The sequence below is a fragment of the Lepus europaeus genome, chromosome X (assembly GCF_033115175.1).
Source record: "Lepus europaeus isolate LE1 chromosome X, mLepTim1.pri, whole genome shotgun sequence".
NCBI lineage: Eukaryota > Metazoa > Chordata > Mammalia > Lagomorpha > Leporidae > Lepus > Lepus europaeus.
In genome coordinates this window covers 102,308,168-102,336,030 of record NC_084850.1, presented here as the reverse complement: position 1 = coordinate 102,336,030, position 27,863 = coordinate 102,308,168, and the positions used below count along the sequence as shown (strand labels likewise).

Below are 27,863 nucleotides of genomic sequence, written 5' to 3'. Positions count from 1 at the left end.
GGAAGCCAAGCTTCTAAAAAGCGGGCCTCGCTGGATTGGCCAATAGCGACTTTTTCTCGACTTGTGGGGCGTTCTCACGGGGAGTGGGGAGGTGGCCTACGCGTGCCAATCAGAGGCGGCCAGGGCTGGCCGACGGCGAGCGGCGACCAATAGAAGAGGCCGGCCAGAGCGCGCTCCCTTAGTAGGTGGATGGTGGTCGGAGCGCCGGCTGCCTTCTTGTCGTCGCCATTTTGTGCTGCTGATTGCGGCCGGCTGGGAGTAGGCGGCCGTGAGTTTCCCTGGGAGGGCAGCGCACTTGGCGCTTCTCCCTTCTCCTGCCCCTCCTTTCTGCCTCCAGCTTTGGACTTGATTGTTGCGCGCTCCGGCTCCGACTGAGCTGGGAGACTTGGAGGAGGTGGCGGCGGGCCGAGGTGATGCCTCGGAGCCCTCCCTTGACAGCCCGAGCCGAGAAGGTGAGCGTCGACGCTGGTCGTGGGGGCGGAGGTAAGGGGTCCCGGGCGGGGGGTTGCACAGATGAAGCGTTGAGGGCGGACTACGGGTTCGGGGCACGCGTGGATCGCAGGGATGCGTGCATGGTCAGAACCCGGGAGGGGGTGTCTTTCCCCCCCCTTGTGAAATCTAGGGCGCGTGCGCGATTGGGACACGGGATGGGTGCACGCGGGCTGGGGGAAGGGAGGGACGGATGGGAATGGGTTACTGTAGCTGTGTTTGCTTACAGAACTTTATGCAGGTGTCTGCGACTTGAGTGTTTATCCATAGGGGAAGGGGTGTGCTGGCTGCTCTCTATGATACTTTGGCACTTACTGATCCATGGGGAAGTGCTCGGCGGCTCTGGTCCTTATTCATGGGGCGGGCACTGAGGGGAAAATGTGCAACTCTGGCCTTTAATCCTTGGCGGGGAGAGGGGCGACTCTGGTCCTTATCCGTGGGGGCGGAGGGGGGCTACCCTGTGACGGGCCCTTACTCATTGGATGGGAGAGTGGTGCAGGGAGCATGTGTGTGGGGTGGTGGGAGAGAGAGAGAGACTTACCTCCCGTTCTTTTGAGGAGTTCATACCATTGAAACGGGGCTCCGTGTGTGATTATGGCCCACGCAGTGGGGTCTGGCTGTGATTTGGGCCAGTATCTGTTGTGAATGCCAGTCTGTTAAGGATTTCCCATCTGCCTTGCAATCGCCGGGGCCCCTGGTTGTGATTCTGACTTTACCCATCTGGGAGCAGGTAACTCTGGTTCCCTGTGGTTTGGGGAGGAAGAGAAGATTGGTGTGTGTGCATGGAGGAAAGGTGTGGTGGCGACGACCTAGTGTTGAACAGGTGCTGTGACCGCCTGGCTTTACCCAATTCCTGTTGAGAGGGAGGAGCCTGGAGATTGTGGGATACATTCCGACCCCTGCCTGTGTTGTCACATAGTTATCAGGAGTCTTAGACCTTGCACAGCCCCAAGGGTTGTATGAAGTGACTGCTCCAGCCCAGTAGGAAGGGCCTCCTTTTGCCTCTGGAACACTTGGGCTCAGAGCCCTAGGGAGCCAGCCACCTTGGGACCCGGCTGCACATCAGAGACAGAGCTGGGGGCTGAGCCAGTCACCGTGCAAGAGCTGGGAGCCCAGGGAGGTAGCAGTTGTCTTGTTGCCGAGGTAGTCCCCTTCACACACACCCCCGTAGCCTTTCAGGGTATCTTGCTGCCTCGCAGGCGGCAGCCAACATCTTGTTGGGATAATGAAATGGTACCTTGGGGCTCATGGAAAGAGCCCAGTGCCTGCCCACTATTGTAAAGTTTTGCCTCTGTGCCTAGACTTGAACATGTCTACCAGGCTCAGATGGCAAAACCCTGGCCACACAATGACTGGCCCCACCAGGTCTCTCTGCAAGATGTCCCCTGTCTGATGAAGGCCTTGTCTTCCAGGGCTGTGGGCTCTAGTTTTGTGTTTGTGGGTTAAGGAAGGAGCAGCCCAAGTTGGGGCTGCCTTCTTGTAGCCTGATCCACACAAGCACTGGGCGTTGAAAAACAATATCCGTGGGCTAAGGGACAGTAGAGAGCCTTGATAATGAGGGTTTCTCACTGCCTTGACCCCTTTCTTCCCTCTACTCTCCCCAGAATCCCTGCAGGAGGCATCACCCAGGCTGGCAGATCATGGTGGCAGCAGCGGGGGTGGCTGGGAAGTGAAACGGAGCCAGCGGCAGAGGAGGGGCCCCAGCAGCCCCCGCAGGTCCTATCAGGACATGGAGTATGAAAGACGGTGAGTTTTCTGCTCCCACCCCTTCTAAGGAGCCTCGGCTTGTCCCCATGTGAGAATCCATGCAGGAAGGTGTGTCAGTAGGGGCCTTCCAGGCGGAGGAAACAGTACAACAGGTGATTGGTTTCTTTTCAGCCGACATGTGTTTGGCACCTGTTGTGAGACAGGCTCTGTGCTAGGCTGTGAGAGTGCACTGATGAATGAGACAAATAAGAATGGCATCCCCTGTGCTCAGGATGTCACAAGGGGTGCCACACAGTTCATAAGTGGTTACAAAACAACTTGATCGGTAGTGTAGTAGTTGGAGGTAAGGGCAGGAAGGGATCAAAAGAAAGGGGGGAATCGAGGTTGATGCCAGGTTTGCAGCTTGCGTGACCCGTATAGGTATGTGGCACCATTCACCAAGGTGAAGGCAGACTCTGCAGGGGGTGGGGGAGGGGGAGGAGAAGAGGCAGGAGATCAGGTCTGTAGACTTGGGTTTGAGGAATGGATGGGAATGCTGCCTTGAGTTAGGAATTTGGTCAGGCAAGCCAGGTCAGATAATGGGAGCCTCCAGGGACAGAGAGGGCTGCACTGGGCATGATATTTTTCTTGAAATGGATACATTCACATGGTTATTTTTGTCAGCTGTGGTATGTACAAGAAACAGTTGGAATGCTGGGTAAAATGCAGAAATCCTGGGTAAAATTCCGTAGTCTTTTGCTATCCTGATGGGTCACCCCAGGTAATTGTGAGGCAGGTGATACACCCATGATATTTTAAGATTGCCTGAGAAATCTGACCTCTCTCTCTCAGAAAGCGTCTATTAAGAATCAACGGATTTATAAAAGGGGTGAGGAGAATCGGAAGATACAGCTTAAAATCTTTTCAAAGGGTTTCTTCTACCATTAGCCCTCTTAAAAATGGAAAACAGTATTTTGCTCTCTAAAAAAGAAGCCCATATTTGAGATATGATCTTCATCTAGTATCATTCAGTCTTGACCAGCTTTTAAAATGGCTTTGAAAGGCCTTTGATTTCGGACAGTGTTCATTTAGAAGTGATGTGTGGTCATTTCTTAGTTTGAGTAAGCGACATGCTTCTTCAGACTTTATCACCAAGTAAAGTGCTGCCTTCCCTCGGCTTTTAAAGCGCCTCCAGTGCAGAGGTTTGAGTTAATCACACTTTCCAGTTCAAGGTAGGTTCCTATTATAGATCAGCACAAGACCTCCTCTTGCTATGTTTATGTTTTCATTTTTATTTCCAATTCCCACCTCTGTGGGCAGCTGCTCTGTTGTGTTGGATAGGTATCCTTCTAAAATAGGTAGTGTTGTTTTGAGTGTCTGTTTTCAATTTACGCAGACGGCATAGTGCTACAGCCTTCGGTCTATTTGCTGAACTTTGTATTCCTCAGCACTGTTTAAGATTTATCTATATGGCAATGTGGGGATGTTAGTGCTCTGCTTCTAGTTGCTGCCAAGGGCACCATGGGGTGTGCCTACTGCATTTCACTTAGCAGTCTCCCCAAGAAGAGCACCTGTCCTTAATTTTTTGGAGCAGGGGGGCTTGCCATTTATTTATGACAGATATTCCACATCCTGATTCTCTCCAATCAGAAGTTCGCCTTGATCAATGGGAGAATGTAGTCATCTGACTCACCCACCCTGCGAATGGCCTCTACAGATCAGGAATGTTTTAAACTGGCCATTAAGCCCGCCTGTGGCCTTGTCAACCTCTACTGCGTTCATCTGGATGGACGCATGGTCCTTGGCACAAATGATGTGTTTGCTGGTGGCACATTCCACCTGTTCTTAATTTTGATGTATTGAGATCATCCCTTTTTTGCCTTATGATGTATACTTTCACAGTCTTTGCTGCCTCAAATCACTATGATTCTTTCACTTTTAGTTTTACCTTTTGCATTCAGGTCTATAATCCAGCTAGAGTCCACTTTTGAATGTGGCATAAGGTAGGTCCTGGTTTTGTTTTCCTCCTTGTGGTGGACAGTTTTCCTGGTACCACCCCTCAATAGTCCATTCTTCTCTACTGATTTATAGTACCTCACTGGATTTCAGGTCTGTCTTGAGTGATCTGATTTGTTCCATTGCTCTGTTTGCTTATCCTTGTATCAGAACCTTACTGTTTTCATTATGATGGCTTTATATATTTTGTGTTAATGACTCCCTTTTTGCTCTTATTTTTCAAAGATGATTTAGCCCCTTGTGGAGCTTTATTCTACATAAAGTGTATGGAAACACTCAACAAGAATTTTGAACATGATTGCACTGGGGTTCTATATTAATTTGGAGAAAATGGTCAACCTTGTAAGTGGTCATCTCATCCAAGACCCGTATGGAGAATATTTTAAAATTTGTTTAGAGTGCATAAAAATCTGAATAAATCGAAGTACAGGTCTTGTGTATTCTTTGTCAAAGTAATCCCTAGGTACTGTAGTAGTTTTCATTGACGTCTCTATTTAAAATTATTTTCCCTGGAACTATTTGCTGGGACACACACAAAAAAAAATGTGCTGTGCTCCTTTGTTATTTATATTTATTTATTTATTTATTTATTTGAGACACAGAGTGCCCCCGTCTTCTGGTTCACTCCCCAGATACCTATAATTGCTGGCCAGCACTGGACCAAGGCCAATGGCAGGAGCTGGGAATTCAGTCTAGGTCTCCCGTGTGGGTGGCAGGAATCCAAGTAGTTGAGCCACAACTGCTGCCTCCAGGGTACCCATTAGCTGGAGGCAAGTATCTTAACACCGGCACTCTGATGTGGGACATGGAGATCTTTACCTGGCACATTAACTTCGAGACCAAACACCTGTCTCACTCTTGTTATTTCTAGCAGTTCATTATTGGTGCCCATGGTGTTTCTAAATAGTTGGTCACATGTGCAAATCCATCCTGTCAGTATTTCTTTTACTTACTTCATTCAAGACTTTAGCGCCATGGTAAATAGTGTCAGTGTTACTGGGTGAACACATTGATTCACTTCAGCTGGTTGTGACAGAGGAGCTGAAGAACAGTGGCTTGAACAAAATGTCTGCCTTTTTTTTCCCATAAAGGCAATCTGCAGATAGGCGGTCAGTCCAAGGCTGATAGGTAGGCCTTTCTGCACAGCCACCCTCAGCACCAAGTACTTGAGGCAACAGGAAAAAGGAAGGGGAATGAAAGCTGTGCCGCCTTATTCGAAGAACACTTCTTGGGAGTTTTATGTAATATTTCTATTTACTTCCCACTCCCCAGAATTCAGCCACATGATTTTTATTCTGGGTAGCCACATGTCCAGCTACCCACTGGGAATTCCGTGGTGAAGCACATCCAGGGCCAAGGGCAAGCTTTTGGTGCAGTGGTTAAGATGCCCCTTGGGATGCCCACCTCTCATATTGGAGTACCTAGGGTCAGGTCCCAGCTCTACTTCCGATACCAGTTTCTTGCTAATGTACAGCCTGGGAGGCAGCATGATATAGCTCAAAGTAGTTGAGTCCCTGACACCCATGTGAGAGATCTGGATTGAGTTCCCAGCTCCCCAGGCATTTGGGAAATGAACCAGCAGATGGGAGCCCTATCTGTATATCTGTCTGTCTGTGTCTCCCAAATAAAACAAATAAATAAAAATTTCAAAAAGAATGTCCAAGGTCAGATACTATAGGTATCTTTATTTTGTCCCTGATCATAAACAGAATGAGTCTAAATTTTCTCCATTAAGTGTGAATAGTACAGTAAGTTTTTTAATGTAGCCATTAATAAACCAAGAAAATTCTCTAATTTTAGCTTGCTAATAATATTGATCATATGTGAATATTGAACTTCATAATCGCATACTTTTTCTCCTTTTGTCTGTTAATTACATAAATTGCATTAAATTACATCCTTGGCATTGAACTGTTCTTGATTGTGTGTGTGTGTCTCTGTGTGCGTGTATAACTTGTTTATTTAAAGATTGATTTATTTATTTGAAAGGCAGAATTACAGAGAGAGAGAGAAATTGATCTTCCTTCTGTTGATTTGATCCCCAAATGACCACAACAGCCAGGGCTAGGTCAGACCAAAGAAAAAGTATAATGAGCTCTCATATATTCTCTACCGAGTCACTAATTGTAAATATTTTGCCACATGTGTTTATCACTCTTCTATACACATATACTCACATATATGTGGCTTTTTTTTGGAATCATTTGAGTTAGTATAACCCTTTAAATATGACAGCATCTACAAAGGATCTTCAAAATTCATAAAAAACGATACTATGAAAAAACCATGCATATATATTTGAAAATCTTTTCAAAATAAAGTTACTCTCTTGAATTTTTATGTATTTGAGGCACAGGGAGAGAAAGACAGAACTTCAGTCCACTTGTTCACTCCTCGCGATGGCTGGGGCTGAGCCAGGCTGGGAGCCAGAAACCAAGAGCCAGGGAATCAATCCAGGATGACAGGATTACTTGAGCCATCACTACTTCCTCCCAGAGTCTGCAGTATCAAGAAGCTAGGGTCAGAAGCCAGAGCCGGGAATTGAATCTAGGCACTCTGATGTGGGACATGGGTGTCAAAACTGCTAGGCCAAAGTCCCACTTCAACTGATCTTTTAATTCTGTTTCTCTATGAAAATGTTAAATACCCTCAGGAATGTCCTGAGAACAGAGTCTTTTTCTTTTATAGTAACATTATACTTACCAGTATCAGGAAATGTAACGATGATTTTTTTTTTTAAAGTTGATTCATTTATGTATTTGAAAGGCAGTTACAGAGAGTGAGGGAGAGACAGGTCTTCCAACTGCTGGTTCACTCACTGAAGAACCCAACTGCTGGTGCTGGCCCAGGCCCAGGCCCAAGGTTAAAGGCAGGAACCAGGAGCTTCATCTAGGTCTTCCATGTGGGTTGCAGGGACCCGAGGATTTGCGTGCACCATCTTCCGCTGCTTTCCCAGGCACATTAGCATGAAGCTGAATCAGAAGTGGAGCAGTGGGACTCAACTTGCTGCTCAAAAGGGGTGCTCGGGGCTGGTGCTGTGGCACAGCGGGTTAAAGCCCTGGCCATATGGGTGCTGGTTTTAGTCCCGGCTGCTCCTCTTCCGATCCAGCACTCTGCTGATGGCCTGGGAAAGCAGTAGAAGATGGTCCATGTCCTTTGGCTCCTGCACCCATGTGGGAGACCCTGGAGAAACTCCTGGCTCCTGGCTTCAGATCAGCGCAGCTCCGGCCATTGCGACCAATTGGGGAGTGAACCAACGGATGGAAGACCTCTCTCTCTAACTCTGTCTTTCAAATAAATAAAATAAATCTTTTTTTTTTTTTTAAAGAGGATGCTGGCGTTGCAGGCAGTGGCTTAACCTGAGCCACAATGCTGGCCCTGATATGATACTTTTATACTTTCTTAATTATATTTTTAAATTTACTTTTAATTTGAAAATCAGGCAGACAGATATCTTCCATCTGTTGTTTCATTCACCAAATGGCTACAATAGGAAGGGCTGGGCCAGGCTGAGGCCAGGAACCTGGAACTCCATCCAGGCCTCCTCACATGAGTGGCAGGGATGTAAGTACTCAAGCCATCATCTGCTGCCTCCCAGGGTGCACATTATCAGGAAATTGGATGAGAAGCGAGTAACTGGAACTCAAACCAAGCACACCAATATGGGATGCAGGCAACCCAAGCAGCAACTTAATCATTGCCTCCAACTCCCACCCTGACACTTGAAATGTACAAAGCCCACATTCAGATGTCCTCAGTTGTCTCAGTAATGTCCTTTATGGCTGGTTTTCCTCAATCCAGGATTCAGTTCACCATCACACATTGCATTGAGCTACTTTGTATTTTTGGCCTGTTTTAATCTTAAGCAGTTATTCAGTCTTTGTCTTTTATGACTTTAACCTGTTTTAAGATATGTTGTTTTGTTGAATGTTTCTCAGTTTGGGTTTTATAATGCTTACTCAGGAATTTTTGACAGAAAGGTTATTTAAATGATTTGTGTGAATTTTTAAAACTGTTAGATTTGATTAGCTGTTATATTATCTAAAATATTTGTGTCTGTGTTTTATCAGTGAAGTGGTCCTCTAATTTTCTTTTCTGCTTTTATCTGACATTGGAATCAAGGTGGCCTTATGACATGAATTGAGCAGCCTTTGTTATTTATTTCTTTATTGGAGAAAATTGGATAAGAATTATCTGTACCTTGAGGCAGGTATTGTGGCTCAGTGAGATAAGCTGCCACTTAGGATGCCTGCATCTCAATATTGGACCACCTATTGGAGGCCCAGCCACTCCACTTCTGATCCAGTTTCCTGCTAGTGCATCCTGAGAGGCAGTGGATGATGGCCCAGTAATTGCGTTCCTGTTGCAAGGAGACAGCAGGATGGGAGACCCGGCTGGAGTTTCTGGCTCCTGGCTTCTGCCTGGCCCAGCACTGGCTGTTGGGTGCATTTGGGGAATCAACTGGTAGATGGAAAATTAATCCATCTCTGTTTCTGTCTCTGTCTCTCTGTCAGTCTCTACCTTTCAGATAGATGAAAATAAATAATAAAATTTTCTTTAAAAAATATATATGTACATTGAAAACTTTGGTGGAACTCACCCTTAATAGAACCCAGAGCTGGGGTTTTTTATTGCCATTTCGTCTCTTCTGCCAATTTTGGTAGTTTATGTTTTTCTTAAATATACTCATTTTATGAGGGTCTCCATGTACTCATGTTGTGATTCAGTCAAACTTCCTAAAAATGTGTTATAAAAGGAGTCTCCCTTTGGAAGGTATTTGAATATTCATAGTGCCTTGTGGCCAATTAAAAGTATCTCTCACTACCTAAGTGTGTTCTCTTCCTGAGTCTCAGGTAGCAAGAATTCAGTAAATAAAATTCATTTGGTTCAGATCCTAGATGTCAGCGAGTTCAGGATTTCATCTGCAATTAATGTCTGTTCAGTTCTTGAATTCTGATGACTGGAGTTCAAGTGACAAGGGATACCTATAGTAAACATACATAAAAAAATCCTGAGTATCAGAAACCTTAAAGTTACTCATGCTGCTGATGGTGACTTCTTGTCTAGGTATTCTCATATAGAAACAATATTTGGGTTCCAAGGCAAGCTCATGAGGCCAAGGACTTAATTTTGTTCATAGCAGCATCCCCTGTGCCCAAAACAGTGCCTAATGCATAGGAAATGTTATGTTGCATGAATAAATGAATGAGAAGACAATTTTTAGACAATGGAAACCAGCAAAAAGTGTCTGGGACATTTTAAAAGATACTTCCCAGAGCAGGCCTTTAGCCTGGCTATTAAGAAGCCAATTCAGTTGCGTGGTGTCCCACATCAGAGTACCTGGGTTCAAGTACTGGCCTCTGGTTCCTGACTCCAGCTTCCCGCTAATGCAGACCCTGGGAGGCAGCAGTGGTGGCTCAAATGATGGGATCCCTGAGTTCCTGGCTTTGACTAGCCTCTGTGGGCATTTGGGGAATGTACCGACATGGAGTCCTCTTGCGTGTTTGTTCTCTGTCTCTCTCTCTGCCTCTCAAATAATAAACAGATTTTTTGAAAGAAGATATGTTCCTCATTTGTTACTTATCTTTTGACTTCGTGGTGTTTTCTCAATACTTTAGTATGAAATTTCAAACATACAGTAAAGTTGAGAGAATTAGAGTGAATGTCTGTCTACCTATCCACTAGATTCTCCCATTAACATTTTACCATACTTGCTTTATCACATGTTTATTTCTGTTTATAGTCCTTTTTTTCTGAAGATTTATTCATTTATTTAAAAGAGTGACAGAGAAGGGGAGGAGACACAGAGAGAGACCCTCTGTTCTCTGGTTTACTCCCCAAATGGCCACAACAGCCAAGGCTGGACCAGGCCAAAGCCAGGAGCCTAGAACTCCATCCAGGTCTCCCAAGTGGGTGGCAGGGGCCCAAATACTTGGCCACCATCTTCTGCCTTCCAAGGTGCATTAGCAGAGATCTGGATCAGAAGTAGAACAGCTGGGACTCGAACTGGCACTCTGATATGCAGTGCCAACAAGCAGCATCTTAACCTGCTGTGCCACATCACTGGCCACTGTTTATAGTATTTTTTTTTTGATACTGTAGATATTTTAAAAATTTACTAAGGCAGATGTACCCGCTTCTTCCCCTTTATGACTTCTGGGTTTTGTCTCACTGAGGAAGGCCTTACCCATTCTTACGGTGATAGATTTTGTTCCTAGGTTTTCTAATATTTTTATGATTTCTGTGGGGGAATTAATTTTTTTTTACCCTTCTGAAATTTACTGAGTGAAAGAAGTAAGATAAACAACTTTATTTTCTTGGGAGTCAACACATTTTTTCCTGTAAAGGACCAGGTAGTAAATATTTTAGTGAATGATGTCAGCAAACATACAAGTATATCTGTGCATCAGATTCCCAGAACTAGGATTGTGAATCAGTGTATAGATTTAATTTTGCCGGCCATTGCCAAATTCTACAGCAGTACAAATATGCGTATTTCTCATACCACCTTGCCAGTGGAGTTTGTTGTCAAACATTTGGACTTTGCAAATCTCTTGGGTTAAAAATGCTGTAACACAAATGAAGAATTCCAGATGATACATGCAGATACTCCCCCACCCAAGAAGTAGAGAGATTTTATGGGAGAGAAACCCAGCAAACAACTACAAAACCGGATCAAAGTGAACCTCACCAGTAATAAGTCATGTTGATACGATGTATTCCCTGCTAGGACACAGTCAGAAGGGTATCACACTGCTCTTGTGTGCTTCTCCAAACAAAAGCCCATAATCCAGAGTCCAATCATACGAACACATTAGACAAAACCCATTTGAGGGGCATTCTACAAAATACCTGCTATAGGCATTAGAGGGGAAAAAGCAGACATTTGGTGTTGCAGTTAAGACACCCACATCCTGCATGGGGGTTCCAAGTTCAGTTTGGGGAATATGGTGGTAAGCCAGGCAGATGTGGTCCCCTCATTTCCTGGAACTCACAGGCTAGAAACTTTTGGTCTCATCAAAGAAATGCTCCTGGCTTTGGCCTGGTCCAGCCTTGGCTGTAAACCCACTTATTTTTTAAAAAAAGAAAAAGATCTATTCGTTTGAAAGGCAGAGAGAGATCTTACATGTACTGGTTCACGCCCAAAATGCTTTCAACAACCAGTTCTGAACCAGGCTGAAGCCAGGAACCTGAAACTATCCGGGTCTCCCACGTGGGTGGCTGGGGCCCAAGGTCATCCTCCACCGCTCTCCCAGTGCATTATCTGGGAGCTGGATTCAACACTCTGATACGGGGTGCCGTTGTTGCAAGCAGTAGCTTAACCCAGTGTGCCACAATACCAGCCCCCTGCACCAACTAGGAGGTAATTATTTTACAATTGCAGTAGGAGAGAATTTAACAAAGGTGCTGCTGATGCTACTAGGTGACTGAAACCAAGGAGCAGGATGGCACAGCGTACTGTAGGAGCAGGGAAAGAGGTGGGCAGGGACCAACCCTGTCAGCCTTGCAGGACCTTGGTGAGCATGTGGGTGTTTTATGAAGGCTAAGAGGGAGCCCCTGAAGGGAGCAATGTGATTGGGTTTGATTGGCTTTGCCTTAGAGAACACACAGGGACTTGGGGATTTGGAATGTAAAGCCTGAACTAGGGGTGGCCTGGGTGGATGTGAGGAAGCCAGGGGAGGGCTTTTGCACTGTCAGAGGTGGGATTGAGGGCCCCAGTGATGTGAGTTGCCAGGAGAGGGTCGCACCTGCCTTGTGCGCCTTTCAGAACAGGCGGCCCTCTAATGCCTCTCCGTCCTCCCTCCCCAGAGGTGGTCGGGGTGACAGGACTGGGCGCTATGGAGCCGCTGACCGCTCACAGGATGATGGTGGGGAGAACCGCAGCCGAGACCACGACTACCGGGACATGGACTACCGCTCGTACCCTCGCGAGTACGGCGGCCAGGAGGGCAAGCATGACTACGACGACTCGTCTGAGGAGCAGAGTGCAGAGGTGAGGGCCGGCCGGGCCTGGGGCAGGGCTGCCACAGGGCCTTGGCATCTGGCTGCCGCACTTTGTGCGGGCAGCTCTCTGCTCCCGTGCCTTCAGACTCTGCTCAGTGGCTTTGCCTCACCCACAGGGTCTCTGCCCACTCCCTCCTCTGAGGACTCCTCTCCCGAGTAGGGTCTCCCTGGCTTCCACATGCTTGGCTCTGTACTTCTGAGGGCCCCTGGCCACTACCTCTTTCCCTTCTTCCTTGTTCAGTTTGGGCCCAGGGTTCATTGCAAGGCCGGTACTGCCTGCTCTCAGCCAGTTGGGGATACTTGAAGAGCTTCTTTGATGAGACCCGGTGTGTGGGGTTGGGAGGACAACTTGGAGATGGGATGTCACGAAGCCGAGTAGCTCTGGGAGGCCAGTGGTGGGCACTCCCAGGGTCGACAGGACGCCCACACAGAAAGGACCCTTGTGGGAGCTAGTACCCTATTGGATAGTTGCTGTTAGCCTGACGGGTGAGGCGTGAGGTTCACTGTCAGGGAGCACCCAACCAGGGGTGAAGAAATGGCCTTGTGTTAGGGAAGCCCGTTTTAGGGGAGTGGTCAGGGTTGTGGCCTAAGCAAGCTGGCAGATCTCCCTGTCCAGCAGGGTGGGAAGGATATGCTTGCAAGCCCAGCCCTGGGGGTTGGGGTGGGGCAGGGTGTGAGCCCTTGCAGGGGTTCAGCGTAAAGACCCCCATGGTGGGGTCCAGAAGCAGAGCACAGCCAGGCTTCCCCAGTGGCGGCCATTGAGCTGTGCCTGCATGCCTGCAGGGGCAGAGTGGTCCCTGGGCAGACCTCTTGACAAGTGTGGGAATAAAGCACCCAGTTATCTGGCTCTGGCCCACTTGTGGGTAGGAGGGGGATAGCCCCTGGCCTGGCCTGCTTTAGTCCTGGAATGGATGCTTTGGGCAATAGCTAGGAACCTGGTAACCACACCCTGATCTGAAGGAGGCTGGTGGTGATAGGGCCGGCTAGGGGTTAGGAGCAGGAGCCAAGGGAGTGTGTCCATGACCCTCATGCCTTCACCAGCCCCTGCGGGCTGGCTCTAACCCAGATCTGAAGCTGTTCCTACACCCCCAGCTTGGTTGCAGGGCCCAGGCCGGGAATCCTTGGAAACATGTGGCCTTCAGTGGCACAGGAAAGCATTGTGCACATACCCGCTGAGTTGGCGAGGGAGGAGGGGGTAGCATCTGGTTGCCAGCCCTAGCTGATCCACCCGAAGGAGGTTGAAGTTGTGTCTCAGCACCTTCCTTGGGGAGTTCCTCCCCTCATGCCAATACTATCATTCCTGTAGGCAGCTCCCCCAAAGTATCCCATGGAGAATTTCTAGCCCCAGAAGCATCGCAGGGCAGGGCCCTCCCACTCTGCCTGCCTGCGCCTTTAGCCGGAGCCCGCGCACCCCTGGCTTTCAGAGCCTGCCTGCCTCAGAGAGCCCGTGGCCAGCCCCTAGGCCCGCCCAGACTGACTGCCCGTCTGGTGTCTCTCGTCTCATTCTGTCGGCCAGGATTCCTACGAGGCCTCCCCGGGCTCCGAGACTCAGCGTAGGCGGCGGCGGCGGCACAGGCACAGCCCCACCGGCCCGCCAGGCTTCCCCCGAGACGGCGACTATCGGGACCAGGACTATCGGACCGAGCAAGGGGAGGAGGAGGAGGAGGAGGAGGATGAGGAGGAGGAGGAGAAGGCCAGTAACATCGTCATGCTGAGGATGCTGCCACAGGCAGCCACTGAGGATGACGTACGTGCCCCCCGTGGCCCCGGGCAGGCGGCAAAGCAGGAGGCCATGCTGGGTCTCCTCCAGGGCCCTTAATTTCTCCCCACCCCTCCCTCACCCCCAACCTCAGCACCTTTCATTCCTTCTCCCCCACCGGCTCCTGGCCCCAGCACTGATGCATCCCACGTGGGCAGGCCCCGTCAGCTCCTTGTCTTGAAGGAACAAGTGTCGTGTCAGCTAGGCCGGCTTGGCCCAGGGGCAGCGGCCGTGGGTTATTCTGTTGGTGATGCCTGTGGGGAGGACAAGGGCATTGTCCCTGCACATTCCATTGACTTCCATCCATTGTGCATGTGTGGATCAAGGGCCAGGTGCTTACCAGGTCCCGTGCTGGGTGTCGCTGGGTACAGAGATGATGCCTGGGCCCTGCAACCGTGGGAGTGGTGAGGGGGCATGAGATTTCCTGAAATTTCATTTTCATTTCTCTTGCTCTCCCTTTTTGTCAGCAGCATCAACACTCATCACTGGCCTGGCCACAGAGCCTTGGGCGGCTGCTCAAGGCCTCCACATCTGCTTTCCTGTGTGGCCTTGTCTCCCTTCCGTTTTTCTCCTGTTTCCTTCTCCTACAAACTTCTCAAAATGGGCTGCATTAAAACCCTGAGAAGGCTACTAGATTCACCTGCTGACCAGCCTCCTTAACTCTGGTCGTCCTTACAGTCCATTCCAGCCTCCCACGAATTCTCCCATCGGCTCTCCTCTGAAATCTGCTGGCTGCCTGTTTTGTAGTGGAGAAAATCCCAGCTGTGTATGTGAGGGCCTCTGAAGTCTGGCCCACCTGCTGTGCTAGGGTCAGATGCTGGCTGATTGCTGATGTTTGTTGAGGATTGGTGGCAGAGCAGGCCACATGCCAGGTCTGACTTAATCTGCATAGCAGCCCTGCAGGGCAGGTGCTCTTTGTAGTCTATCTTATGAATGAGGAAACCAAGGCCCAAGCAGTGAGGTGACTTGCCCCAGGTCCCCATAGCCAGAGGAGTGGCCAAAAGGAGTTGGGGTCTGAGTCTGGGTAGCCGGGCCCCAGGGCCTTGTTCTTGCTGCTTCCGGAGCCCTCAAAGTGTTTGGAGTCCTGCTAAGCTCTTCTTTGTGTCTTTCCTTTTCATGTGTGTAGGGGGGTGCCGGGTGCTACCCTCCTGCCTGTTGTTCAACCTGATAGGGTACTGAGGCCCAGGGGCATGCAGCCTCCTTCCTGAGAATGCCCAGCATAGGCGCCCCGTCCTCTCCGAGAGGCTCCACTGGCCTGGGGACCATGCCTCACCCAGTCCTAAATCACCTCTGCAGCCTCCCTCTGGCTTACTTCATCCAGGAAGCTTTGGGAACCCCACGGCCCTGCTTCACCGTCTCCGCCCTAACTTACCGCTAAGCTCACAGTCCAGAGTTCTTGGCTGGGATTTGCATCCTCCAGTTCTCAGTATGGCATTCGTGTCACGGGTCTTTCTTGATGCAAGCTGGGAGGTGGGGGTGGAGGTGGGGGAGGGGGCTGATCCCCTTATAAAGGGCACAAGTTGCATTTTGACTTTTCCTTGCTTTGTGGCTGCCACTGAGCCTGTCAGATCACCCTGCTCGCCATCCTTGAGTAGTTTGGCTTGCTCGCTCGGTCCCTGCTCTCTGTGCCCCTGGGGCTCATCTCGCTGCCATTCTTTACCTTGTCTAAGGCCCCTTGCTTCATTTGACTCATTTTCTGCAGATCTGGTGCTGAAAGCCAGGACTGGGTGCTGGTGCGGGCCTGGGGCTGTCACTCTGGAACTAGTTCCAAAAGCAGATGAGGAGACAGTGTGTGCACATTGCTGATGACTCCTCAGGGTCCAGAGGCCTCAGCCTGCCTCACATCCCCAGCAGCCTCCTTGTGCTGAGCCTACCCCATTCTGTATCTCCCCGTACAGATCCGTGGCCAGCTGCAGTCCCATGGCATCCAGGCACGGGAGGTCCGGTTGATGCGGAACAAATCCTCAGGTGAGCTCTTGTTCCCAGTGCCTTCCCCTTCCACTGGCCAGCCTGAGCCTCTGAGTCTCCCTCCACCTCTGCCTTTCCCCTCACCTTCCCTACCCTGCCTTTCTGCCACAGCTGGGAATGGGCAGCTTGGGGTGCCCTCTCTTCTTCTCTTCCCCACCCCCCTGCTCTCCTCCCAGCTCCAGCCTCTGCGGGAGGCTGTTGGGGAGGGAGCACAGCTGGGAGCTGAGCTGAGTGCTCCCCGGGGCCAGGGCCAGGGCCAGGCTCTGGGGAACCTCCTCTTTGGGATTCTGAGTCTCTTGAGATGGTCAACCTCCCCAATATACTCCCTGCCCTCTCCTTCCTTGCCCCCACCCCTGCCCTTGCTCTCCCCCAGTGTTTTTCTGATAACCGCCTCTGACCAGAAAGTAGGTCTGACACAGCCCCACCTATGTGTCCCAAGAGGGGAGGCAGGGGCTGGCTCTTGTCTTAAGGGCACATCCCAAGGAACAGCCAGGACTTCCTGGCCTCCTGTTCCCTCCCTCCCTCTTGCAGGCTGCTTGGAGCTGGCCTGAAATTAGTGGGGTGGGGGGGAGTTGTCTCTGCAGGACCTCTGCCCAGGCTCCCCAAGGCAGGCACAGTGGGGCCTCACTCTGCCTGGGCTTCTTTTTTCCATCTCTCAGTCTCTTTCTTCCCCATACTTCCATACCTCCCCCCTTCCTTCCCCCAATCTCTATAGTCAGTGAGTCTCTCCAGTCAGTCTCTCTCTCTCCCTCTCCCTCCCCTCCCTTCTCCCTCTTTTCTCTCTCCTCTCCTCTCTCTCTCCTCTCACTCTCTTGCTCTTGCTCCCTACACCCCTCCCACCCTCCTCCCTCTTCCCTCCTTCCTCCCCTCCTCTCCTCCCTCCCTCTCTCCTCCCTCCCTCTCTCTCCCTCTCTCTTCTCCTCTCCTCTCCTCCTCCTCCTCCTTCTTCTTCTTCCTCTCTCTCTCTCTCTCTCTCTCTCTCTCTCTCTCTCACTCACTATCCCATTGCATTGTCCTGTGCATCCTAATGTTTATTCTTGAGATCAAGCATGCTCCACCAAAAACCCCGCCACACCCAAGCACTGCCCGAGTATCTGCATATAAAGGAGATGCTTTCCCAAGGCCTTAAGCCTGAATCCTCTCCCCAACACTGGCCAGGCTTGGCGTCTCTGTTGGCTGCATGTAGTAGGTCTTGCTGTGCCACCCCAGCTAGACCACACGCATTGACAGATTCTGGGTTTCAGCCCACCAAGGAAGCATCCCGCGTGCATCCCTTTCAATGGCCCTGAGCACTTTTCCCATGGCTCTACTAATTCTTGTCTCTAAGGTTCCACTGGCCAATCCCACTGCTGTTCTCTGTCTAGGACAGGGGTGGGGAACCTGTTTTCTGCCAAGGGCCATGTGGATAATTATGAAATAATTCATGGGCCCTATAAAATTATCAACTTAAAAATTAGCCTGCTATAGATATATTGGATTTCAAGTCTCTTCAGTGGTTGCCTGGGCAGGGCCAGACCAAATGATGCCATGGAATTTATGTGGCCCACGGACCAGAGATTCCCCAGCCCTGATCTAGAAGGACCTGGACTGTTTGTGGCTGTGGTCTTCCCAAAATGGCCCTAAGCTGGCTCCATAGCAAGGCCTCCTTCCGCTGCACAGTGGTGGGGCTGAGATGAGATGTTTGTCTCTAACCTCCTACTCATCTCCCCCTCCTAACCTCCCAGAGCAGCCTGGCCGGGCTTCTCTTTTGCTCTTTTGATTAACCACCTGTTCGAGAACCCCTTCTAGTTGCCCTGGCTTTGTGAGTTCTTTCCTCTACCTCCTGTGGAGCCAGCAGCCCCACCCACCTTCCTTTTCTGGAGATAGATCTCTGCTCCCTGCCAGCTAGCTGCCTCCCTCCTCTGTCACTCTGGCTGGGTGGGCTGGTCTGCCCAAGCCCAGTCTCTCTGTCTCTCTTCCTAGTTGATGTTTGTGTCTCTCCCCCATCCCAGCTTCTCCTACTCTGATTTCCTCCCTCCTCACTTCCCTCTTTCCTGCCCCTCCTGTCCATCGGCTTTGCCTCCCTTGCCTCCTGGCCTTTTTCTCTTGAGTGCTTCCTTCTCTTCCTTCTTTTCTCCTCTTCCCCCTTCCCTCTCTGCCCCTGGTCCTCTCCCCTCGGGTCCCACCCCCGGGAACGCCGTGTGTCCAAAGCTGTTGACTAACCCACTGCGTCTGTATCTGAATGCTGTCTCCAGGTCAGAGCCGGGGCTTCGCCTTCGTCGAGTTTAGTCACTTGCAGGACGCTACACGATGGATGGAAGCCAATCAGGTTGCTTTGCCGCACTTGAACCCCCCCCCAAACAAATACTACTTTGTAATCGAGCGCTCCCCATCGCCTGATTCTTATGGACACAGTTCCCTGCCCTCCGGCCCTGTGTCCCATCCCCCCACCCTCTCTTTCCCCCTTCCTGACCCTCACTATCTCCTCTTCCCGTCTCTCGCTACCCACTGGGCTTCCCATCCAGAGCCCACTCACCACTGGCCCCTTCCTACCACCAGGCACTAGCTTTCAGAGAAAGAGCTGCTGGGGGAGGGGGGTGCCTTCCCTTAGCTTCCCACTCCTCAGGGAGTGGGGTGCGTCCCAGGGGGACTGCTCCACTCGGGTTAGCCAAAGCCAGAATTTCACTGCGTTCTCAGGACCACTGAGAGCGCTGCCACTGGGGAACTTAGCTGTTGGCACCATAACCAGCAAGACCCGTTTTGTCAGTCTTGCCTGGCATGTGGACTTGGCCCTTTGATTTCCACGCAAGGGGGCAGCGCTGCTCTGTTGATCTAAAGTTCCAGTCAAGTGTGATATAGTTCCCGTCGACATCCTGGACTCACTTCGCTCGGCCCTACCTTTCCCACTGCACCTCCCCATCCATAGGAGGCACCACCTCGGGCAGCTCCATCTTCTCCGTGAAGAGCCATGTGCAGTCAACTGTGGAGGGAGCCCACTCCCCCAGCCTGGCACGGGATCCCGGCCCTGCAGCTTTGGGACCTCCTGAGACCCAAGGATCTGCCCTGGCCACCCACCCCAGCCCAGATCCCTGGTGTAGGGCACGGAAGAAAAGCGTCAGGGGAGGAAGGACCAGCTGTGGTGAAGTGTGGGGTGGGGGCTCCCGGCAGAGGCAACCCTGGGGCCGGCTCTGTGGAGCAGATAGGCTAGTGCGATGGGCCCAGGACCCAGCCATCCATGGGCAGGCGGCCTCATGGCGGGAACCTCCGTCTGTTCAATATGGCTGTTTCTTTCTCCCCTTCTCCAGCACTAGCGCGCGCGTGCGCTTGCTCTCTTTCTCTCTCTCTCTTTCTCTCTCTCCCCCTACACCCTCCACTCCCTCCCCTCCCCAGCTGCCCTCATCCCCGAGTGTAGCCTGTGTAGTGCTGGCCCTGGGTGTGGCCTGGCAATGTCAGGGCCGAGTGGGGGTTTCTCCCCACCGTCCGGCAGGCGTCGGTCAGCCGAGCACCGTGTGCCTGGTGGTGTGTGCTCACGTGTGTGCGTGCGTGTGCCCGGAAGAGCAGCAAGCAGCTGCGCCCGAGAGCTGTGGCGCCTTCCCTCCCTCCTTCCCTCCCTCCCTCCCTTCCTTCTTCCCTCCGTCCGTTCTCCGACCTCCCTCCGTTCCCTGTCCCTCATCCATCCAGCTGAAGGGCTCGCTCACTCTCTTCTCCTGTGCTGAAACGGTGCGTGGGGCACTGCTGCCTGGGCCTCACCGCGCTCTGCTTTTTCCCGCAGCACTCCCTCAACATCCTGGGCCAGAAGGTGTCCATGCACTACAGTGACCCCAAGCCCAAGATCAATGAGGACTGGCTGTGTAATAAGGTACAGGGGTGGCGGGCAGCCGTGGCCAGGATTAGACGCAGCTCCGACAGAGGCAGCAGCACCCATCGTCTGGGGCCCATGAGGAGGTGGGGGTGTGGAGTGCAGGTGCTCCGGTCCTGGCCCCGGCTCCTAGCCTACAGACTGAGCCTATACTCAGTGCCAGGCTCTGCCTGCCAAATGCATAACCCTGCCTGGGGTCCCAGTAGCTTTAGAAAGACATATTTACGTAAGTGACAAATTAGCAACAGTATAGGCATGACATGGTGTAGAATGTTGGCTTTGGAGTCAAAGCTGGCTGAAATTCAACTAACCCCGCTACGCCTTGATTCTGGTCACAGTGCTTAGCCACTGTGTGCCTCACTTTCCCCATGTGTAACATGCACATACTGATGATAGCTCTCCCAAAAGGCTATTGGGAGGGTTCGGCCATGTTGGTGAGAGGATAACAGTTGGACAACACAAGCTGACCCAGAGCGAACAGGCTGAGCATTAACTGTTATCGTGAAAGAAAAGCACGGAGTGTTCTGAGAGCACCTGCCTGGTGACTCGAGCTTGAAGGCCACCATGACAACACCCCATCAAATCTGAGACTGGAGGGTAGAACGTGTAGGTTTTGTAGTCACTTCCCTCTCCCCTAAGAGGAAGCTGGGCTCAGCGAAGTGGGACCCGGGTCAGCCTTTAGCTGTGACTTGCTCCTGATCCCAAGGCCCCTGGGTGCCACAGTGGCGGCAGGTCCGCCCTAGAGCCAGCTTTGGGATTCCACAGCTATCTGTCCGTCTGAGACCCAATAGGAAGATGGAGAGCTGTTGCGACTCCTGCCCTCTTCTCAAGAAGTGCTGTGCCTAGTTGGGGGCGTGGCATCTATTGTTGTTGCTGCTGTTGTTGAAGGCCTATCAGAGGGCAGGCCCTCAGCTCCATCCCTCCTGTGTTTCCAGATGTTCCTTGAACCAGAGTGGTCTCCTTGACTCCTTCCTCTCCTTTATCCCTCCCATCCCGTTGGGCACCAGGGCCCATTGCATCAAGTGATGGAAATTTCCCCTTTCCTCCCATGCCATACCCACTCTCCTGCCCCGCTCTTGGAAACCAGCTCCAGCCCCCCACTCCTTCTCTTGCTCAAAACCCTCAACTTCAAATTGAAGCTGAAGATCCTCCATGACTTAGCCGTGTCTTCCCTCCCCAGCCTTGACTTTTGCTTCTCCCTTCCCCTCCTACATCAGCTATGGGAAATCCATGGTTCCCTCTGTTGGGAATCCCTTCCCAGCCAAACTAAAACTTATGGGCACCCCAGATCAGACATGCCTGCTTCTGTGCAGCCCTTCCTGACTGTCCCCAGGTGAGCAACCTGTACCCCTTTCTTGGCTTATTCTCCTCCTGAGCACCTCCCCAGCCCACCCTGAGTGGCAGTCTGTGATGACTGACCTGCCCCTCTGTGCTCCTTGGTCATGAGGGAGAGGCCCCACCCTGTCCACGTGGGGCAAGGCCTGGCACAGAAGCAGTGCTGAGTACCTGACTCTGGAACAGATTTAGAACGTGGTGGAAGCCGGGGAGCCTCCGGAGGCCGAAATAGCCAAGGAAAGTTTCTCAGCAGTAGCAGGAGCCAGTGCAGCCCTGGAGATGGAGGAGGAGTTAGGGTCTGACAAGAGGTGTGCAACGTTGAAGGTTTCTGAATAGGGAAGCATGGTGCAGCAGCAGGGACCTACCGAAGGGACTGAGCAGTAGCCCTGAGGAGGCAGCCGTTGTAACCAGTCGGGGAGCTGGTGATTCCTGAGCTGGGACTTGCACTGAGGACAACTTTGAGATGTGTAAAGGGGAGATTCCCAGGCCTGAGCATGTGCCAGGAGGCTCCTGGCACTCCTGACTGTAGGACCTTCCTGGGACGTTGCTGGGTTCCTTGGGGGAATCTCTGGATTCAAGTTTGGAGGGTGCAGTGCAAAGCCCTGCCTCCTCTGACGGCCTGGCCTGTGCCTCACAGTGTGGTGTCCAGAACTTCAAACGCCGTGAGAAGTGCTTCAAATGTGGCGTGCCCAAGTCAGGTGAGGCCCACATACCTACCTCCCCCCACCCCCCAGGACTTGGGGTGAGTAGAGGCTAAGGGGCCAGGGATCGATCGAGGGTTGGTTTGGGGAGGAAGGGGAGCCAAGGAGCCTCCCGTTTGTCACCAGCCTGTGTCCTACCTCCCCCCATTCCTCGACAGAGGCAGAGCAGAAGCTGCCCCTCGGCACAAGGCTGGATCAGCAGACGCTACCCCTGGGTGGACGAGAGCTGAGCCAGGGCCTGCTCCCCCTGCCACAGCCCTACCAGGCCCAGGGAGTGCTGGCCTCCCAAGCCCTGTCCCAAGGCTCCGAGCCAAGCTCCGAGAACGCCAATGACAGTGAGTCAGTTATTCTTCCCTTCTTTCTCTGTGCCCCAGGGTCTCTGGGCTGAACCCATCAAGACCAGAGAAATGGTAGTAAGCAGAACGTGATCCTCACAAGAGTCGCTGGTTGTCACCTGGTGGGGTGACAGGCCTGTGACATTTGGATGAGCAAAGCAGTAGCAGGTGGGGGGGGGCAGAATGGTGGCCAGAAGTGTTGGGAAGATTTCTTGGTAGATGAACTTGGATCAAGCTGGTACCTGGACTGCTAGTCAGTGTGTCCCCTAGGGGAAGCAGCAGGTGCACAGGCCTGGAGGCCAGGGAACAAGGCACAGTGGGGAGCCACCAAAGAGGGGCTGAAGCAGGCTGCCAGGGGTGCCCTCTAATGCTGAACCCCCTTCCCACAGCCATCATTTTGCGTAACCTGAATCCACACAGCACTATGGACTCCATCCTGGGGGCCCTGGCACCCTACGCGGTGCTGTCTTCCTCCAACGTGCGCGTCATCAAGGACAAGCAAACCCAACTGAACCGAGGCTTTGCCTTTATCCAGCTCTCCACCATCGTGGTGAGGGCGGCACAGGGGGGGGCCGGGCAGCCAGGGTCCCGGCCCCCGGGGGTGGGGAGGAGGGATCCTTCCCCTGCCTCCCACCGCGGTCCCAAGCCTGGAAATGGGGCAATGGAGCCGGGGGCCTCCCCGGGCCTGACCCTTCTGTCCCTGCCTCCCCTCCACCCACACAGGAGGCTGCTCAGCTGCTGCAGATCCTGCAGGCCCTGCACCCACCTCTCACCATCGACGGCAAGACCATCAATGTTGAATTTGCCAAGGGTTCTAAGAGGTCAGGACCCCACCCACGTCCTGCCCAGCTTATCCCAACTTGCGTGGAGCCTCCCATCTTACTCCCAGTCTCCACTGTCCTTCCCAGGGACATGGCCTCCAACGAAGGCAGTCGCATCAATGCTGCCTCTGTGGCCAGCACTGCCATTGCTGCGGCCCAGTGGGCCATCTCACAGGTACTCAGACCCCTCACCCCTCAGCATCCTGGCACCTGGGCTTTCTCAACTTTCCTGTACCCTCTGTTCAAACGGAAGGGCTGACTTGCTTTCCATGGATGCAGAATGCTTTCACACTGGCTGGTGTGGGCCCCTCTCTACCATGTTCTCAGCTCTCTAGACCCCGCCCCTCATATGTCCCCTGTCCTCACCACAGCTGCTTCCCAGTCACCTCCTGGGCTGTCACTTCAAGCAGGGCCCTGGCTGCTGCTGTGTTCTATTGGGTGGGACTTTTCATGTGTTTATATGTATGTACGTATGTATGTATATATATTCATTTATATTATTCTGGATTCATGCAATGTATTGCATACTCCATATTGAGGTTATATATATATGTATGTATGTATATATCAATGTTGCTGAATAAAGAGGAATTTATAAGTGATTGAGAAAAATTGGGAGAAGGAGAATAAAGGAGGATGGTGGCTTCCTTAGTCTAACACCCAACACTTGTACTGCACATACCAGTACCAGCACTGGAAGCACTTGGGTGTGCGTGGATTTTTTTTTTTTTTTGCAGTCTTGTTTTTGGTACTGCTCTGTTCTCTTGTGGCCAGTTATCTTAAGGCTACATGTTTTACTGTCAAGTAGAAACACTAGCCCTATGTATGGGACAGCTGGCTTCTAGCAGGCTCCCCACCCCCACCTCCTGCGCCCCTTCTTGTTCTAATGAGCCCCTCCCACCTGCCCCTCAGGCCTCCCAGGGTGGGGAGGGTGCCTGGGCCACCCCTGAGGAACCACCGGTCGACTACAGCTACTACCAACAGGATGAGGGCTATGGCAGCAGCCAGGGCACAGAGTCCTCCCTCTATGCCCATGGCTATCTCAAGGGCACCAAGGGCCCTGGCATCACTGGAACCAAAGGGGACCCAGCTGGAGCAGGTAAGCCCCAGCATCTCTTCCTGAGCTCATGGTGGGGGCCAGAAGGCAGGGGGTCTGGGCCCCACCATTCACAGGCATCCTCCTTCCCTGTGCATTTCCAGGTCCTGAGGCATCCCTGGAACCTGGAGCAGACTCCATGTCACTGCAGGCTTTCTCCCGTGCCCAGGCTGGTGCGGCCCCTGGCCTCTACCAACAGGCAGCAGCCGATGCCAGCAGTGGCCAGGGTGCTGCTGCCAACAGCCAGGTAAGTGGGCTCCAGGGGATCCCAGGGAGGCAACTGGGCAAGGGTGGCATTGGCAGACCCTGAGCCCTGTTCCCCTGTCTGGCCCCCTGACCAGTCATACACCATCATGTCACCTGCTGTGCTCAAATCTGAGCTCCAGAGCCCTACCCATCCCAGCTCTGCCCTGCCGCCGGCCACCAGCCCCACTGCCCAGGAGTCCTACAGCCAGTACCGTGAGTAGCCACAGCCTATGGGCAGGGATGGAGAGTTCTCAACAAACCAGGGAAGAGCGTGATGACCCCCCTCTCCCCTCCCCCTAGCTGTGCCTGACGTTTCCACCTACCAGTATGACGAGACATCTGGCTACTACTATGACCCTCAGACGGGCCTGTACTATGACCCCAACTCCCAGGTGATGGAGCAGACTGGGGAGGGCTAGGGTGAGACTGGGCAGCTCTCCCTGCAGGTCTCCTTGTCGGCCTTCCCTCATGCCCCCTCTGCCCCCCACAGTATTACTACAATGCTCAGAGCCAGCAGTACCTGTACTGGGATGGGGAGAGGCGGACCTACGTTCCTGCCCTGGAGCAGTCGGCTGACGGGCATAAGGAGACAGGGGCTCCCTCAAAGGAAGGCAAAGAGAAGAAGGAGAAGCACAAGACCAAGACAGCGCAGCAGGTGAACATCGGGCGACTGGCAGGCACCAGCTAGCTGGCAGGTGTCTTCTGACGACCATGTTCTTTCACCTCTGGCCTGCTGTCACAGAGGGTGGTGGGCTGGTGGCTGGGCAGGAGCAGTCACTAGGCCAGCTCTGCTCTTGGCCTGTTCAGTGCGTGGCAGGGCGGCCCACCCCCGGGAGGTGGCTCGCACTATTTCAGTGAGCCCTGGCAGCTTTCCTCTGCCCTTGTGGGCAGCCTCGCACCACTGTTGGGGGTGTGTGTGTGTATAGGAGTGCGTCCTGCCGAGGACTTTCCACAGGCCCTGGAAGAAAGGCCTTGCTGTGTTTCGTAGTGGGCAGCGGGAGGGAGGCTCTGTGTCTGTCTGGGCAAATGGTCTGACAGTGGGGTGCAGCATTTAGGGGCAGATGCTAAGTGCTGGCTTACCGACCTGGCGGCTTCTAAACATGGCGGTGAGCACAGGGGGCAACGTGGAATACAGCATTGCATCACGTGCGTAAATGGACAGTCTTGTGCACTTCCGAAGGCTAACGTGGAGACAGCAAACGGGACGGTGTGGGCACCTGTCGGGACATAGGAGCGCACACAGAAAAGGGCTTGACGGAGCAGTGGTGCCGGATGGCAGGGCAGTGGGAACTCAGCACCCCCTGCGTCTCCCACCTGTTGCTTACTCTGTACCAGACTCCCGTTGTGTGCTGGGCCTGCCACTCTACCCAGACTGTTTCTATCCCCTTGCCATTGCAAACCGGGGTGGGGTGGAGGTATTCCGAGATGAAGTTGGTAGGGACCAGGGAGCCAAGTGCTTCTCTGGCCCTGGTCACAATTTTGAGGTTGCTCTGGGTGTGAGGGGGGAACCGAGGAAGGGTTAAGAGGAAGTTATTTTAGGGGGAGGGCAAGTAGTTGATGAAAGTGTGGAACTCAGAGCCACAGGCAGCCCGTTGCAGTGGTTCAGACCAGGGAGGCATGCTGGGTAGCTGGGCCCCAGGGTAGGAAGCAGCCAGGCTGCTGCAAGGTTTGTGGGTCAGTGGGTGCCATCGGTGGCCCCAGCAGCCTGAGGGCTCCTGGGAGCCTCACCCCTACTTTCATGCCCAGATTGCCAAGGATATGGAACGCTGGGCCCGCAGTCTCAACAAACAAAAAGAAAACTTCAAAAACAGCTTCCAGCCTATCAGCTCTCTGCGAGATGACGAAAGGCGGGAGTCAGCCACCGCGGATGCTGGCTATGCCATCCTGGAGAAGAAGGTGTGTTGTGGCTTCCCCACACCCCACCCTGCAATCCCGCCTTTCCTCCAGGGCCTCTGTGGAGTCCCTCGATATCTCTCCCTCCACTTCAGGGAGCACTGGCCGAGAGACAGCACACAAGCATGGATCTCCCGAAACTGGCCAGCGACGACCGCCCAGTGAGTGCCCTGGGCCCAGAGGGGCAAGGGAGTTTTCTTTGGCCAGGCCTGACCGCCCACCCTCACCCTCTGCAGAGCCCACCGCGGGGGCTAGTGGCAGCCTACAGCGGGGAGAGTGACAGTGAGGAGGAGCAGGAACGCGGGGGCCCTGAGCGCGAGGAGAAACTCACAGACTGGCAGAAGCTGGCCTGTCTGCTCTGCCGGCGCCAGTTCCCCAGCAAGGAGGCGCTCATCCGGCACCAGCAGCTCTCGGGGCTCCACAAGGTGACTGAGGGGAGGGTTGGTGGGACACCTGGCGCCCGGTGCCCAGCGCAGTCCAGCCGCCTCACTCCATGTCCCATCCTCTGCAGCAAAACCTTGAGATTCATCGGCGAGCCCATTTGTCGGAAAACGAGCTGGAAGCGCTCGAGAAGAACGACATGGAGGTGAGTTGCGACCCACTCCTGGGCCCCGTCTCCTCCATCCTTCCGAGTCTCCATCCCCTCAAGTTCTTTAGCCAGGTGTGATGCCTTGAGCGCCATCAGCCATCTCACACCCTTGTCCCTGCAAGGCTCCTTTCCCGCCCAGCTCCCCCCCCCCCACCACTTGGACCCACGCTGTCCTGACCCTTATGACCTGCGGGCCAGATGGAGCTCCCCGTGAGGCCCCCCCACCCCAGCAACCCCTGCCCAGGTCTCCCAAAAGCAGTGGCCAGCTCCCCAGCATGCAAACACACAAACGCGCACACACTTGCAGCAAATGAAGTACCGGGACCGTGCCGCTGAACGCAGAGAGAAGTATGGCATCCCCGAGCCTCCCGAGCCCAAGAGGAGGAAGTACGGCGGCATAGCGGCAGCCTCTGTGTGAGTGCGCGGGGCTGGGCGAGGGGGCCCGTGGCTTGCAGGCCAGCCGCTCACACTGCACGCTGTCCCCTGCCCCCTGCAGGGACTTTGAGCAGCCCACTCGGGATGGGCTGGGCAGTGACAACATCGGCAGTCGCATGCTCCAGGCCATGGGCTGGAAAGAGGGCAGCGGCCTGGGCCGTAAGAAACAGGGCATCGTAACACCCATTGAGGTGAGTCTCCAGTGCTCCCAGCCCTGTCCCCCAGGACCCCCCGCTGCATCCCTCAGCCAGCCTGACAGAACCTGCCTCCCTTCTTCCCTCACACAGGCCCAAACACGGGTGCGGGGCTCCGGCCTGGGTGCCCGGGGCAGCTCCTATGGGGTCACCTCCACCGAGTCCTACAAGGAGACACTGCACAAGACAATGGTGACCCGCTTCAACGAGGCCCAGTGAGCAGCTGCAAGAACATCTTCTTCTTACATTATTGAGTTTCCATCCTGGGGCAGGGGATGATGATGCGTGGGTGGTTAGAGGGAGATCCTGCTCCCATCCACCAGCCTGCTCCTCCACCAGAGCAGCCCTGACCAAATCAAAGTTGGAGTTGGTGACTTTTGTTGGAAAATTGGGCTGGGGTCATGTTCTTTTTGTAATAAAACTTGAAAAGTCTGCATCTTGCGGCTCTTCTTTCTCAT

The 27,863-nt window shown here is 53.1% G+C and overlaps 1 protein-coding gene across 6 annotated transcripts; it reads left to right on the top strand.

Annotated features, from left to right (window-relative positions):
- Positions 1-145: 145 nt before the first annotated feature.
- RBM10 (RNA binding motif protein 10) lies at positions 146-27,863 on the top strand. 6 transcript variants are annotated; one of them, XM_062184287.1, is made up of 24 exons: positions 146-483; positions 2,094-2,235; positions 12,001-12,184; positions 13,712-13,942; positions 15,853-15,922; positions 18,157-18,230; positions 19,674-19,760; positions 21,733-21,793; positions 21,955-22,131; positions 22,521-22,681; positions 22,855-22,952; positions 23,040-23,127; positions 23,937-24,051; positions 24,153-24,295; positions 24,390-24,507; positions 24,595-24,686; positions 24,785-24,949; positions 26,041-26,190; positions 26,283-26,348; positions 26,424-26,612; positions 26,699-26,773; positions 27,084-27,190; positions 27,273-27,402; positions 27,499-27,863. In XM_062184287.1, exons 1-24 carry the CDS (start codon positions 414-416, stop codon positions 27,622-27,624), a joined length of 2,919 nt encoding a protein of 972 aa, XP_062040271.1. In that variant the 5' UTR covers positions 146-413; the 3' UTR covers positions 27,625-27,863. The 6 variants fall into 6 exon arrangements, with proteins under 6 accessions (XP_062040271.1, XP_062040270.1, XP_062040269.1 ...); XM_062184286.1 differs by having other exon boundaries at positions 147-483; positions 22,521-22,678; positions 23,865-24,051; XM_062184285.1 differs by having other exon boundaries at positions 148-483; positions 23,865-24,051.